Source organism: Amia ocellicauda, chromosome 14 (assembly GCF_036373705.1).
Source record: "Amia ocellicauda isolate fAmiCal2 chromosome 14, fAmiCal2.hap1, whole genome shotgun sequence".
Taxonomy (NCBI): Eukaryota; Metazoa; Chordata; class Actinopteri; order Amiiformes; family Amiidae; genus Amia; species Amia ocellicauda.
In genome coordinates, this window is record NC_089863.1 from 4,124,653 (window position 1) to 4,139,741 (window position 15,089).

General features: G+C 49.3%; 2 protein-coding genes across 2 annotated transcripts; both read left to right on the plus strand.

Moving 5' to 3' along the window:
* The first annotated feature begins 4,475 nt into the window (after positions 1–4,475).
* LOC136768077 (cilia- and flagella-associated protein 251-like) lies at positions 4,476–6,068 on the plus strand. Its single transcript, XM_066722132.1, has 3 exons — positions 4,476–4,825; positions 5,195–5,558; positions 5,618–6,068. Exons 1-3 carry the CDS (start codon positions 4,495–4,497, stop codon positions 6,066–6,068), a joined length of 1,146 nt encoding a protein of 381 aa, XP_066578229.1. The 5' UTR covers positions 4,476–4,494.
* On the plus strand, positions 6,031–10,726 carry LOC136767996 (zona pellucida sperm-binding protein 4). Its single transcript, XM_066722058.1, has 14 exons — positions 6,031–6,136; positions 6,559–6,677; positions 6,925–7,135; positions 7,332–7,453; positions 7,854–7,953; positions 8,177–8,299; positions 8,382–8,554; positions 8,718–8,815; positions 9,099–9,226; positions 9,351–9,531; positions 9,621–9,762; positions 9,836–9,911; positions 10,154–10,266; positions 10,612–10,726. The coding sequence occupies exons 1-13, from the start codon at positions 6,085–6,087 to the stop codon at positions 10,252–10,254; spliced, it is 1,626 nt and encodes a 541-aa protein (XP_066578155.1). The 5' UTR covers positions 6,031–6,084; the 3' UTR covers positions 10,255–10,266; positions 10,612–10,726.
* The last annotated feature ends 4,363 nt before the right edge of the window (positions 10,727–15,089 follow it).

Consider the following 15,089-nt stretch of genomic DNA (forward strand, 5'->3'; position numbering starts at 1 on the left):
GTGACTCCTCAGAGCACCGGTCAGGCTGCAGGCTCGCAGTCCTACACTGCAGTCTGCCTGTAACTCCCAGCACAGCCTGACCCCGATCCTAGATCCCTGCCTGGGGGCATCCAATAAACTACATAGTCCTGAGATTAAATCTTATACAAACAAAATGAATAGTTATCCTATTAAAACAGTAATTTGTCATAGGCTTGGATGTATTCCTTCCTCTCGGGGCCCTCGTTTCAACAATCTAATAAAAGTTAAAACTACAAGACAGAAATTACCTGCTCACATTACTTCTCCCATGTATAAGCTTGCTGTCTTAAACATCCGCTCACTACCTAGCAAAGCAGCCTTAATAAATGACACCATAACTGACGCACACATAGATGTGCTCACCTTGACTGAGACCTGGTTAAGACCAGACGACACTATTCCATTAGTAGAAGCCTCCCCTAATGACTACTCTTACTGCCAGAAGGCCCGTACAACAGGCCGTGGGGGGGGGGGGGGGCACCATCTACCGCACAGACCTGCGTCTGTCTACTAAGACATTAGACAGCTTCCCATCTTTTGAAATTCACCAGGTAGAATTTAGGCTTAATCCACCTCTTCAGCTTATAGCTATTTATAGGCCACCAGGCCCCTATTCCTTTTTGATGACCGAATTTAGCAATCTCTTATCTGACTTAGCCATACATTATGATAAACTCATTATTTTGGGGGACTTTAACATACATATTGACATTAAAGACGACCCCCTCACTGTTAGTTTCTTGTCCCTATTGGAGTCTGTAGGCTTCACTTAGCATGTGTCAGGACCCACACATTGTCACAATCACACACTAGATCTAGTTATAACCCGTGGGGTACAGATTCACAACCTAATAATATCACCCCAAAACCAGATGATTTCCGACCACTGCCTTATTACATTTGAGCTGCCTGGAGTAGAATTAGTCACACAGGAGAGGAATATAGAAACTCGTTGCCTAAATCCCACTGCTATTCATAAATTCACTACCCTGTTACCAAATGCTAGCTTTATCAAAACAGGATCTGCAGATGAATTATTAAATAATTTCAACAATACACTAAGCACTGCTTTAGATACAGTAGCCCCATTAAGGACACCAACAAAACACTCGCCATGGTTTGACGAACACACTCGCTCACTTAAAACAGAATGCCGTAGATGTGAGCGTAAATGGAGAGAAACAAAACTAGAGGTCTTCACATGGCATGGAATGACAGTATAATACGATACAAGCAGCCCTGTCCTCTGCTAGGTCTGCCTAATACTCCAATTTAATAGAGACGCATAAGAATAACCCACGTTTTCTTTTTAATACAATAGCGACACTTACTAACCAGCAGGTGAAGCCTTCAGAGGTTATCCCCAAAATTTCACCTGAAGTGACTTCATGGATCATTTCAATAGCAAAGTTAACAGCATTAGAAAACAGATAGAACAGGAAACATACACAGATACTATAGCCGACACATGCAGTCCTTCACAGCCCCTGCCTACCTTGGACTCGTTTAACATAGTAAATCACCAGGAATTGGTCTCCTTATTTACTAAAATGAAAACAACAACCTGCGCACTAGACCCACTAAACTGCTAAAACAATCTCTGCCATTAATTATTCACAGAATACACAATATTATTAATGTCTCTTTATCCTCAGGATCTGTTCCTGATTCATTTAAAATAGCTGTAATTAAACCACTTCTTAAGAAACCCAGTGCCGACCCTAACCGTCTTAAACACTATCGACCTATCTCAAACCTTCCCTTCCTTTCTAAGGTTCTAGAGAAAGTAGTTGCAAACCAACTGCAAGCTTTTTTAACCGATAATCATCTTTATGAGGAATTTCAATCAGGCTTCTGTTCCGGCCAGAGTACAGAAACGGCCCTGTTAAAAGTATTGAATGACGTGTTTCAGTCCTCCGATGTAGGGCACACCAGTGTTATTATTCTATTAGACTTAAGTGCGGCTTTTGACACAATCGGCCACAACATCTTGTTACACCGCTTAGAAAACCGTATTGGCCTGTCTCGCAATGTGCTTTCATGGTTTAAATCATATCTGTCAAACAGACTCCAATATGTACAGATTAACGAGAACCACTCAAATTTACCTGAGGTTAAGTACGGAGTCCCACAGGGCTCAGTCCTCGGACCTATACTTTTTTCATTATACATGCTCCCTTTAGGTGATATCATTCGACGACATAATATTAACTTTCACAGTTACGCAGACGACACACAATTATATCTGTCAGTAAATCCTAACAACACCATAGACCTAAAAAAACTAATGTGCTGTCTGTCTGAGATTAAAACATGGATGACAACATTTTTTCTTATGCTTAATTCTGACAAAACAGAAGTCATAATTTTAGGAGACAAAAAACGAACTGTTCATCATGCACTAACAAAACTGACTAATGATAACTTTAATTTCTCCCCTAGGGAGATGGCATGAAACCTGGGTGTCATCTGTGATCATAATCTATCTATTGAATCACACATTCAGAATGTGTTGAGATCTTCCTTCCTCCAGCTTAGAAACATTGCTAGACTAAGACAATTCCTCTCGTTACAGGACACTGAGAAATTGATACACGCATTTGTTACATCTAGATTGGATTACTGCAATGCCATTCTGTCAGGCAGCACAAACAGAGCTATTTCTGCACTTCAGTCCAAAATGCTGCTGCAAGAATCCTAACAACAACATAAAAACATGAACACATCACTCCACTGCCCGTGCACTACAGGATAGACTTTAAAGTGCTCTTATTAACATTTAAAGCACTAAAGGGACTGGCACCTCCCTTCCTAAAAGATCTCCTTATTGAATACACTCCAGGTCGGCCATTAAGATCACAGGAAGCCGGTTACTTAGCACTCCCTAAAATACACAAGAAAAGCGCAGGTGGTAGAGCATTCAGTTATAGGGCCCCGAAGCTGTGGAACGATCTTCCAGCCAATGTAAGAGATGCCCCCTCTGTCTTAGCCTTTAAATCACGGCTGAAGACTCATCTGTTTTGTCTCTGTGTTTCTAGCCCATAGTGCCGCCGGTGTGCCATGGACATGCAATTGCACAACTGTCTTTGGAAATGTCCTGCACTGCATGACCAGTATCTGAGCACGACGGCCCTCTTTTCTTCCAGCAACAGCCTCCTCTGAGGGTCCAACGAGGCATCTCGTCCCCCACCATGGAAGTCTGATGAGGCACAACCCATCCCAGAAGCACCTCACCACGGAGGGTCAACGGGGCATTCACATCCATGGTTTGACGAGCCATCGCAACCCAAAGCCTGTTGATGGTCCAAACCCTCCACCCCCGATGGCCAGCGAGAGGCCTCCTCCAGAGGGAAGAGCACAGCCAGCAGCACCGACAAAGAACTTTCTGATCTCCTTGCTGCTGTAATAACTATACTGCCTGGAGGGGAGGCAACCATTAGGCCTAGGCCCTAAGCCGTGGCCCCCCAGATATTTACTTTCTCCTGATTGAATCCCCGTTAGATAGCACTTCATAGCATTGAATCATGCTTCTTGCATTATTGATTGATGTTCCTCCCTTTCCCGTAACCCTTGACTGTACCTTACATCTTGACGGACTTAGTTTTACTTTCCAGGATGTATGTCCACACTTACTGTACTTAACTGTATAAATTGGAAGTTGTAAAATGTATTATATCTTGAATTGCTTTGTTTAATGCAAATTTTAATTTGTAATGTTTGTCTTGTACTTAACTGTATTCTTGCACTTTGTATGGCACTGGATAAGGGCGTCTGCCATGAAATAATAATAATAATAATAATAATAATAATAATAATAATAATAATAATCGTCCTGATGCAATAAATGATGCTGGGAATACCTTACAATGAACTACAAACAAGTCCAATGCAGATATTTAGGACCAAGCTGGTTAAAATAAATATTACATACAGTGTAATACTCAGTGTAGTACTCAGTGTAATTGATACAAAGTTTGTCATTTCAGGCCTCACCAGCTCTTGCTACAATACCTTTAGTTTAAAGAACAAAGGCAATATATGACAATAGAGAGCTAACCATTCTTATACAGCAAACTGTCAATGTTACATTCTATTACTAAGCATGCACAGGTAAATTGCACATGTGAAAGTATTATATTGGGTAAACACACAGCCTGCGGAATTCAGCTGCGGAAATGGTTGCATTCTGGTAGTGCAGATCTCTGCAGTTCTGCGCAGATCTGCACAATCCCACTGATCAACAACAGAAACAAGCCAGTTAGAATCCAGCTGATGGAAACTGAACTGAATGAATCCGGAGGGAGACAAAACGAGGACAATAGCGTGTGAGAATGCCAAGCGAGAAGCAGATTGGCTGGCTGATTAGAACTCCCTTCCTGGCAACCAATCAGCTAATGAATAAGACACATGGTAAGTACATAAACCACGACTGGTGGGTTCAGAGTTTATTCCTCTCTGTGAGTGTGGTTAGTGATGGCATTGAGAAGGGTGCAGAGGGAGAAGCTAGTCTTCTTGGTTGTGTGGCTGCTGGGTGGGTTAGTGAACACTCAGTTGCCTGATGTTGATGTAGATGGAAGTGATTGGGATGGTGTTGGCCATGAGGTATATGATTCCAAGGCTGGATTGCCTGCAGAAGTGGCTGGAGAGGGTGGCTATGATTACGGTAGCCCTGATGATGGCTTCTGGAATGTGCAAGATGGGGAAGAGGATGAAGAGCTGTCTAGATCTTCCTTTCACCACATGCATGTCTTCCCAGAAGACGTGGAGCCCGACTCTGATCCCTATACCCTGTCTGAAGGTCATGGTGAGTCTATGGCTTCTATTGCTGCTTGGCTTCCTGTCTGAAAGGGGGAGGGTCATCTGGGACTGAAGGAGGGGTTTGGAGGTTGGTTGGTTGATCCAAATGGGGGAGGGGGTTGGAGTCTAATTGACATCACATGTGACTCATTTGGCTCCTGTAGGGTTTATGTCCACTAACCCTGAGGACTGGAGCTGCCAAGTGTTGGCTGAGACCAAGGCAGCCATTTCTCTGGTGCCATGTACTTGTGGACAGTCCCTAATATAGCCCCATAAGCACTGGAGCTGTGGTGTAGCTACTGTGACCCATTGGAGGCATTGGGCCCTGTTTGTCCCAGCCTGCTGGACACTGTTCTACCCTGTCACTCTCTTGCAGATGAGCTGGAGGAGATTGAGGAAGAGCTGGAGGACATGGAGGAAGAGCTGGAATCCTGGGAGGAGGAGATGGTGGAGGTGGAACAACCAGTCGAGCAGGAGGAGCCAGTAGACGGGGAAGAATCCTCGGAGGAGGAGATGGTGGAGGTGGAACAACCAGTCGAGCAGGAGGAGCCAGTAGACGGGGAGGAATCCTCGGAGGAGGAGATGGTGGAGGTGGAACAACCAGTCGAGCAGGAGGAGCCAGTAGACGGGGAGGAATCCTCGGAGGAGGAGATGGTGGAGGTGGAACAACCAGTCGAGCAGCAGGAGCCAGTAGACGGGGAGGAATCCTCGGAGGAGGAAGAGCCAGCAGCCGGGGGGCGGCCGGTGAAGCCCCGGCCTACAGCAGCCGGGGGGCGGCCGGTGAAGCCCCGGCCTACAGCAGCCGGGGGGCGGCCGGTGAAGCCCCGGCCTACAGCAGCCGGGGGGCGGCCGGTGAAGCCCCGGCCTACAGCAGCCGGGGGGCGGCCGGTGAAGCCCCGGCCTACAGCAGCCGGGGGGCGGCCGGTGAAGCCCCGGCCTACAGCAGCCGGGGGGCGGCCGGTGAAGCCCCGGCCTACAGCAGCCGGGGGGCGGCCGGTGAAGCCCCGGCCTACAGCAGCCGGGGGGCGGCCGGTGAAGCCCCGGCCTACAGCAGCCGGGGGGCGGCCGGTGAAGCCCCGGCCTACAGCAGCCGGGGGGCGGCCGGTGAAGCCCCGGCCTACAGCAGCCGGGGGGCGGCCGGTGAAGCCCCGGCCTACAGCAGCCGGGGGGCGGCCGGTGAAGCCCCGGCCTACAGCAGCCGGGGGGCGGCCGGTGAAGCCCCGGCCTACAGCCAATGCACCGAGGACTGACTGTGGTGATGGCAGCATGCAGATCTACCTGCCCCTCGGGAGCTACAGTCGGGTGTTCCTGCAGAGAGGTGAGGAGGGGATGGATTGATCACTTTGTTGCACACTAGGCTTGGGCTTCTCCAGACCCTGAGGTTCACGGCAGCAATTCCTCCACTTTTCCTCTATGGACGGTATGGTGGTTATTGCTGGTCGCTCTCCAGACTTCTTTGGTACTTGACCGCTTGCTGCACTGCACTTCCCGCCAGTTGACTTGAGCCTTGGGAGTGCTATGGCTTCCAGCTAAGCTGTCACTTGACTGAACCCATAACTGGAATGTCTTTAGAACCCTTTCCTCTGGTCCTGGTTGCAGAGCTGTGACTACTGGCTCCGACTCTGTGCTGTTGCCCTGACTGTCATGACTATAGCGCCTTGCTGCTTTTGTAGCTCTGTGCTGTGGCTGTAACCTTTCAGTGGGGGGGGGGGGACTCATGCTGACCCTTTGCTCTTTCAGCCAAGATGACTCTGCTGCCGGTGCTGGAGCTACCCAGGACCTGTCAGCACAGGGTGAGGAGGCGCCAAGGGGAAGTGGTGCTCATTGCCTCCTTCCGTGGCTGCTACGTGTGGAAATTGGTGAGCAGTGGCGTGGGAGTCCGGTAGGGGTTCTGGAGTGGGGGATTTGAACTTGAAGGAGCTGGCTTTCTATACTCCCTGTATTCCTGGAGTTCAAATGGTGCTGCTTGGCTCTACTCTCCTGAATCTCAAGACTTGACCCTCTGGGTGCTGATCCTTCAGCTGGACACCAAATGGGGTGAAACTGAAGCTGTGTGGCCTATGAAGTCTATAAATGGTGCAACTCTTGCCCCCTGTGCCCCTGCAGGAGAAGGCTGGCAGGCCGTATGCTGCCCTGACTCTACGCTACTATGACCTCCACCTGAAGATGTCCCAGGTTGTCACTGTGTCCTGCCCACTGACCACCACCACCCCCCTCCCCTCAGCCCAGCCACCCAAGGGCTTGTCCATCTCCTGCAGTGAAGTCTGCATGACTGTCCACCTGCCCACTGGGCCCTTGTCTGCGGTCCACATCCTGAGTAAGAGGGACTGGATGTCTGTAATGTTATAGCTGGGTGTGTCTAACGTGTGATGGGTGGGTTGGGGGTGGATGTCTATTAATAGCATTTATATTGATAATGATGTAGCTGGGGGAGAGGGGCTATAATTGATGCTAGAGCTGAGGGCTGTCTGTAACAGGTGTGCTTTGCTTTTATCCCTCCCCCTCATTTCCAGACTCCTCCAATGCACTGGTCCCAGTGCTGCAGATGCCCAAGTCCTGTGGCTACTCCCTGGTCCGTGGTCAAGGCGAGAACATGCTGACCATCCTCTACACGGCCTGTGATGTCCGGATTGTGGTGAGACGCCCCTCCCCCAGCCTAATTTTGTTCTGCCTCCTCTCTTGGCCTAAATCCTGGAATCTATGGTTAATAGAACATGCATTATGGAACTGGATGCTTGGATTCAGTTGCCTTTTAGTTGACTTGCCAATTTGTTGCTCACTGTTAATATGGTCCTGAATCCTGCTGTCCCTATTCTGTATGTAGTGCACTTGCGTACAAGACTGCCCCTGTGGCCTTCAGGCTCCTCTCCCACAGCCTGGTCTCCACTGGGACTCCAGATGTGGCTCCTGGTTCAATCCCATCTGCCCAGAGCTGGGCATCTGTTGCTGTAGGCATATCCGCTCTCTGCCTCTCCTCAGGCATTGCTTTCCCTCCTGTTGCCCTTTCAAACTCTTGCTTTCTGTTCTGCTCTCAGGCGCAGTGGTACACAATCCAGGTGGTGTACATGACTGCAGCAGGGGAGAGAGCGGAGATCCAGGTGTCTTGCCCCTACCACAAGCTCCAGCCCCAGCAGGGTGAGGCCTGAGGCCTTTGTTGCTGTACTACCCTCCTCCTGCCCCTGTGCTTTTCCACTGAGGGATTGCTTGCTCGTTCCTTTCCCATCTCTCCTCTGTACTTGTGTTGGTGATGCTGCTCAATGTTGTCCTACTCGGTAGATTGCTCCTTCCTGTCACCCATATCTCCCTCTGTACTTGTTGTAATACTGCTTGAACCTCACTGCTCGTTTTCTGCCCCCAGGCTGCCCCCTTCCCAAGAGCCAGCAAGTCTCCTGTGGGCCCAAAAGGGTCCGAGCCGCCGCCTGCTTGGCTAGGGGCTGCTGTATGGATCCTGAGACTGCCCACTGCTACTACCCCCTGGAGGGTAAGGACTGCTTAGAACTGAACCACTTCAAGGGAGTCCTTACGGATGGGTTGGATTTTCAGAGCTCGCTCTCTCCCTCCAGAATGTACCTCGGACAAGCACTTTGTCTTTGCTGTCCACCGCACCCTCACCATCCCTCCTCTGGAGCCATCCTCTTTGGTCATCGCTGGCAACCAGTCCTGCAGCCCTGTCATCTGCACCCCTGACTTTGCCATCTTCAAGTTCCCAGTGACTGGCTGTGGTACCCATGCCTTTGTGAGTTGCTGCTTAGGGAGGAGTGGAATATTTGGGGGGGTGGTGTATGGATCTAGTTCAATGGTTCTCAATCCTACCCTGCTGGCTTTTGTTCCAGCCAAGCGCCTGCTTCCTTAAACTGAACTAATTGTGCCTACCCTTCTGATCTCTCCCCTGTACCCAGGTGGTGGGCAAGACGACCATCTACCTGGCAGAGGTGATGGCCCTGGCACGACAGAACAGCCTGAAGTATGGCGTGATCACCAGAGATGGCCCCTTCAGGTGAGGCTGCAGCATTGGTATGGGCTGCATGTGGATCTGCATAGATGGGACTTGGCATTAGCCTGCTCTACACCGTTCTGAAATGAGTACTTGACACATGGTCTTGCACCCATAATCGCACAGTTGGCAGACTAACCCAACTGTGTGAGGCATGGTCGGAGTTGGTCAGTCCTGATGGGCAATGCCAATCCTCGGCCCCTTAAAACTAGGGAACCGTGCAGATGGGTGAGCAGTAGATGGGGACCCGTCTTCTGGCTTGGTCTAATTTCTGTCCTGTGTGCAGATTGCTGGTCGAGTGTCGCTATGCAGAGGATAACCTGATCAGCACTGGCTACCTGGTAAAGAGCCCCAACCTGCCCAGCACTATCATGTCCCCTGGGGTATTCGGGGTGCAGCTCAGAATAGCTACTGGTAAGTGCCCAGTCAGTCACGCCTCCTCGGCAGAGGAAACGTCAATGCGCACGCCTACTGAACGCATCCTTAAAGGAAAGGGGCAAAACCACAAACTGAGGCCTGCCCTTGATCTCCTTCTCAGACGCGGCCTTCAGCCGCTTCTACCCTCAGTACCACAGACCGCTGCGGCTGCTCCTGGGTCGCCCCATGTATCTGGAGGTGCGGTTGCTGAGCTCGCCAGACCCCAACCTGCTGCTGCTGGTGCACTACTGTGTTGCCTACCCCCGCTCTGCCCAGGCCGTCTGGGTGCTGCTGTATGAAGGGTGAGTGCTCCCTGGGGGGCAGTTCATCCCAGTCTACCTCGTACCCGACGCTCTGGGAGCGTTGACCTAACCCTCCCCCCTTTCTGCAGCTGCCCCAACCCTCTGGACTACGGCCATACGTCCACCCTGCACATCAACAACCAGCTGCCCCTGTCTAGGCAGCACCGCCGCTTCCACATCACCACCTTCCAGTTCATGGATCAGACAATGCAGGCATACCTGGATGAGGAGGTGGGTGAGGGGAAGGAGCTGGATGGGAGAAGAGGGTGGGAGTTGACTGCTTAAACCTCTGCTCTTCCTTCAGATCTACTTCATGTGCTCCACTGAGGTGTGCTCTCCGGCCATGAAGACCTGTGTGGAGGGCTGCTTTGATGGGCGCAGTGAGTTGGCCTGACCTTTCACTTCTTGACCTGCAGCTGGGGCAGGGTTGCTTCTTGTTGATGCCATGTCTTAAGGGGGCCAGCAGGTGGCAAGTGTAGTGTGGTCTGGCTGGAGAGATTGCAAGGGGGGAAGGGTTTAATCTCTGCTCTGTGGTAATGGGTCAACAGTGTACACCCCCTCACGGGAGATGCTTCTGCTCAATGAGCATGCAGAAGGCAGACCCGTCTCTCCCTCTCTGCAGAGATCCCAGTGGTACCAGACCCCAACACGGATGCCCGCTGTCTCCGGAAGCCCTGTCCAGGAAGCAAGGCCAAGATATCTGTGGGGTTGCCAGCACAGTGACCGGTGCCTCGGGTGAGTGCTGACCACTGGTTGCCAGCCCTGGTCCTGTGGGGCTGCACTGTCCTCTCCATTGCCTGCAGCCTCAATTGTACTGCCTGGCTTAATTTGGGTGCCTGTGCCCTCTTCTGTTCTGCTGGAGATGGCCATCTGCTTCAAATGGAAGCAGTCTGGGCCTGATGAAGGTCCTGGAGCGTGGTGCAACTAACCTGTGGCCCCTTGGCTAGGGCTGAGAACCACAGACCTTGACTGCCCCCTGCAGGCCTTCACATGCAGTGCCTTGGTACCAGTACCCAGCTGATTAAATCCATCCCACTCGTTGACTTGATATGGCTAGTAATGTCTCCCCTTCTCTCTCAGGGCTGTGCTGGACCCTGTGGGTATCCCTGCTCTCCACCCTCCTGCAGGCTTTGTGCTGTGGTCTCTGTAATGGCTGACCCCTGCTGTTGACTGAATAAAGTGCTAGTTGAAATGACCCTGTCTGTCCTGCTGTCTTGACTCTCTCTTCTCTGAAGCCTGGCTGCTGTCTGCAGTGTGAGGGTTTTAAAGCACTTCAGGGCAGGGGCTGCTGTAATGGTGGGGGGGGTTGTGTTCTTCACTTGACCTCTAACCTGGAAGGGCTTCTCTGCATGTGGCAGTAGAGCACTGACTGCATCTATGGGTGTGAGGTTAATGAGCTCTAGCTGAATTGGACTGGTTGTGCAGGTGCCCTTGGCAGTGGAGTTGCCCTGTGATGGGTAGCAGGGTCCAACACACTGTGTACTTATGCACTGGCACAAGTCCTGTATGGACCTGCTGAGCCCCCTGACCAGGGGTGATTTCCAGCCAGGGGGCCATGAATATTACAAAGGGGCTGATGTCTGTTAGGGGGGTCTGGGGCCTACTCACCTGAGATGACTTCTTTTTGTAGGATTTGCTCTTGTAAGGTAAGACTGAAGCAAATTACAAGGATGAAGTGGGCAATTCATAACAATCTAGCAAAAATGTACCACCATGCTGCTGGTGCCTATTTTTTAATTGACATGAACACAATAGCCTTGAACTGTAAGCAGGAAGTAACTTCCTTGTGCAAGACCTGTCTACCCGAGTGCATCTGTTCCCTCTTGTATCTGCTGCCATCCTTCAGTGTTCTGCTTGTGAACACATCTGTAAGTGTTTATCGTTATATAACATTGTAACTACATATCGGAGAATATTTGTGACTGTTTACACAGTTTTGATACTAGATGCCTTATTGTCGTTGGTAGGATATGATAGCGGAGATTGCTATTTGTATAGTTAATGTGCAGTGTAATGGGTAGCTGTAATTTGGATGCATATAAGAGCGAGTGCTTAACTTCCTCATTTGAATTGGTTTCTTCACAGTAATGTATGTATCCTATGCTGATTTAGCACGTCACAGTGAACGGTGTACATTATCTCACATTTGAGACATTCTATTGTTGTATTCTGTTGCAGTTTCACTCTTAATTCATGAATGCATCTTATAACCTGCAAACTAAGATGAATCCTCACTCTTCTGCATGTAATGGATGGAGTTTGGCTTGCTGTTAAATTGTCAGGACACCCACTGAGAACAGTACAGTGAAAAGACACGAGTCCTACAAGCAAAACCAGCTTGAAGGTAGTAGACTATAAACCGATATGAGCACCGTCATGCATGAAGATGGTGAGCCAACTGCCCCTACAAAGGAAAGCAGGTCCACTATTAACAGAGGGAACCCCGATCCTGATGGACCAAGCATCGGAGTTAAACTCAAGACATTCTGCTTCATCACGATCATCGTCCAGATCATCAGTCAGCATAGCAGTTGCTAGAGCACATGCATTGTTTACCAAGAAAGAGAAAGCAAATAAACATAAAATGAGATCGGAGGTGAGTCATCAGCTAGACAATGCGAAACTGGACACAGACTTTGAGGTGCTTCATCATGAAAAGGATGTAACTACTGCTCTTGCTCAAGCAGAGGTACTGGAGGCAGCCACTGCAGAGATTGAACAGGGTACGCCAAGAATGGTAAGCTGTCCCATCTCTCCACAGATCAAAGTTGAGCACACATGAAACTATGTTAGGGCACAAGCCATGGAACACTTCAATGAAAGGCCAAAATCAGACATGCAGGACTTAAATGAGTATGAGCCATCACTGCCAGCCTCAAACCCTCACCATGCAGCTGATGTTCAAGCTGTAGCTGAGAGTAAACAGTTCAACTACATTGATAGGCTGTCAGTCATGCGATTCAACACCGCAAAATGAAAGGAAGCTAGGTGTGTCAGATCCTGGTCTGTCTTCCTCCGGGCAGAGAGAACATTCAACAACATCACTTCATCAGCCTGAGGCTTCAGGCATGTTGGACTTTGCAAGACACCTGGCACGCCGAGAGCTCGTGAATACAAGTCTGGTGCAGTTTGATGACCGTCCTGAGGCATTTAGAGTATGGAGGTCGGCCTTCGTTGGTGCCATCCAACGGTTGGGCCTTACGGCTGGCAAAGAACTTGACCTACTCACTGAGTGGCTAGGCAGAGAATCATCTGACCACGTGAAAAGGTTATGGACAGTTCATGTGAGTGACCCCAGTGCAGCATTAGACATGGCCTGGAAAAGGCTAGTTGAGTGTTATGACGCCTCAGAGATGCTCTTGAAAATGCTCTTTTTAATAAACTAGAGACCTTCCCTAGTAAGGACTATGTCAAGTTAAGAGAATTGGGAGACCTTTTAATGGAGCTGCAGGCTGCTAAAGAAGATGGCTACTTACCTGGCATGGCATACCTGGATACTGCCAGAGGTATTAACCCTATAGTGGAAAAGCTGCCCCACTATCTGCAAAAAGGTGGATCTCTCGTGGCATTCAATACGAGGAAGAACATTGATGCCTGCTTCCCTCCATTCTGGTATTTCCCTAGTTTCATCTGTTACGAAGCAAAGGCCAGAAATGACCCCAGCTACACCATTTCCAGCAACAACCCACCAGAAGGTGAGAATCCCACAGCCAAACACAACATTCACAGAACGCCCATCTCTGTCCACAGAACAGAAGTTTCTACCCAGGCCTCTTCCAGCGCAGGTTCAGCTGTTAAGAAGAACGACCTCCGTAAACTATACCCTATTCACGGTTAACCGCATCCAATGAGAAGGTGTCGTGGCTTCAGGATGAAGTCCCTAAACTGTACCTGAAGGATCATGGCATCTGCTATTGGGGTTGTGCAACTTCCTCTCACCTTGCACGCAATTGCCAAGCCCCAGTAAAATGTACAGATTGTGACAGTGAAGATCACAGTACAACACTCCAACTCTAATTGAATGTAACGAAATACCAGACAATAGGTCTGAGATACCTACACTAGAGGTAGCTCAGAACCATTCTCACCTGAAGTGTATCGCGTCAGAGATCCCAAAACTGGACATCCTGAGAGTCCACAAACCGAGACAACAGATAAATGGTCCTCATGATGCTCCATTTGCTGGATTTAGGACGGGTGCTGGTAGGTGATGTGTGTTTAGGGAAGTCCCACAGACCTAGAGTCCAGAGCTTCAAGACAAATGTGCTAGAGAATGGCAGACCATCAATTTGTACTCCATGTCAAAGCCACTCAGTCTTCAAATGCACAGAGACAGACAACAAGCTTGCTCATTCCATTGAGGATGATGTTTTCTTGGAGATCATGGACAAAGAGTTCTACCAGGACAAGAACTAAAGCTGGGTTGCCCAACTTCCCTTTAGGTGTCCGAGGCCTCCACTCCCCAACAACACAGAGCAAGCACTCAGGTTTGGGAGGGTTACTTTTAAAAAGTATTCCGTTACAGAATAGTGATTACCTTGTTTTGAAAATAATCTGTAACATAATCTGAAGAACCCAGTCTGGATGCATAGATGGTTAATGTATTTATTTAACATGCCAGGCCTGGAAGGGGCCCGACATGGAAGCACTCTACCTCAGCAGAGACTTATGGAACAGCACAAGTGGACAGCCTTTCATGCAATGCATGACATGGTGGTCTGTGGGCAGGGGCACAGACAGGTTTCCCAAAGTGTTGTCTTGAGGTCAGGTTTCTGAATGTTTGTGGTGGTCTTCCTGAGCAGTGGGGGTCATCATGGAAGCAGGTGTTTTCCTGGTGTGGCATACAAACTGCCCAATCTCACATTTCTTTAACAATGGACAATGAGGTAATCAATCACTATAATGTAGCATCTTCAGGAAACCCCAAACAAACTGGTATCTGTGGGCTATTGATCTGTTTGGGTGTTCCTATTATCATAATGAACAGAAGTCAAAGTGGAGAGGAGAATGTCCAGAGCATATCCTCTGGACAACTGCCTGTTGCTAGCTTGACAAATCTACTTTGCTCAGTCTGCATATTATTATTATTTCTAATATAAAACATAATACAGTTTATATAAAACATTAATAACGGCTCTACATAATCTAATACATTACTCAGTCAGTAACAATCAGAATACTTTTTTTTCCTTTATTTAAAAACAATAGCAGCTGAGTGTGGCTCAGTCTCAGGGGTGGACCACAGGGCAAGGGAGTTAGGACCCTGGTGCAGTGTTTGTAGAGTTGGCGGACAAGACACAGTCGAGGTCACAAGCTATGGTCAATATCAAGGAGGTCGAGAGACAGGAATAGGACAGGGAGAACAAGGAACCGGGCTTGATGATGCAGGTAGAACTGATGACACTTCACCCAGAGTGAGCGCAGTGAGGGGTTTATAAAGGGAAGCAGAAATCAGAAAGGCAGGAGCAGGACCAATGAGAGCAGAGGAAAGGAACAGAAGTGCACAAGGGTGTGGAGGAATGTTAATTGAAAGATTGAAGGAAAACAGTGAAGGGAGA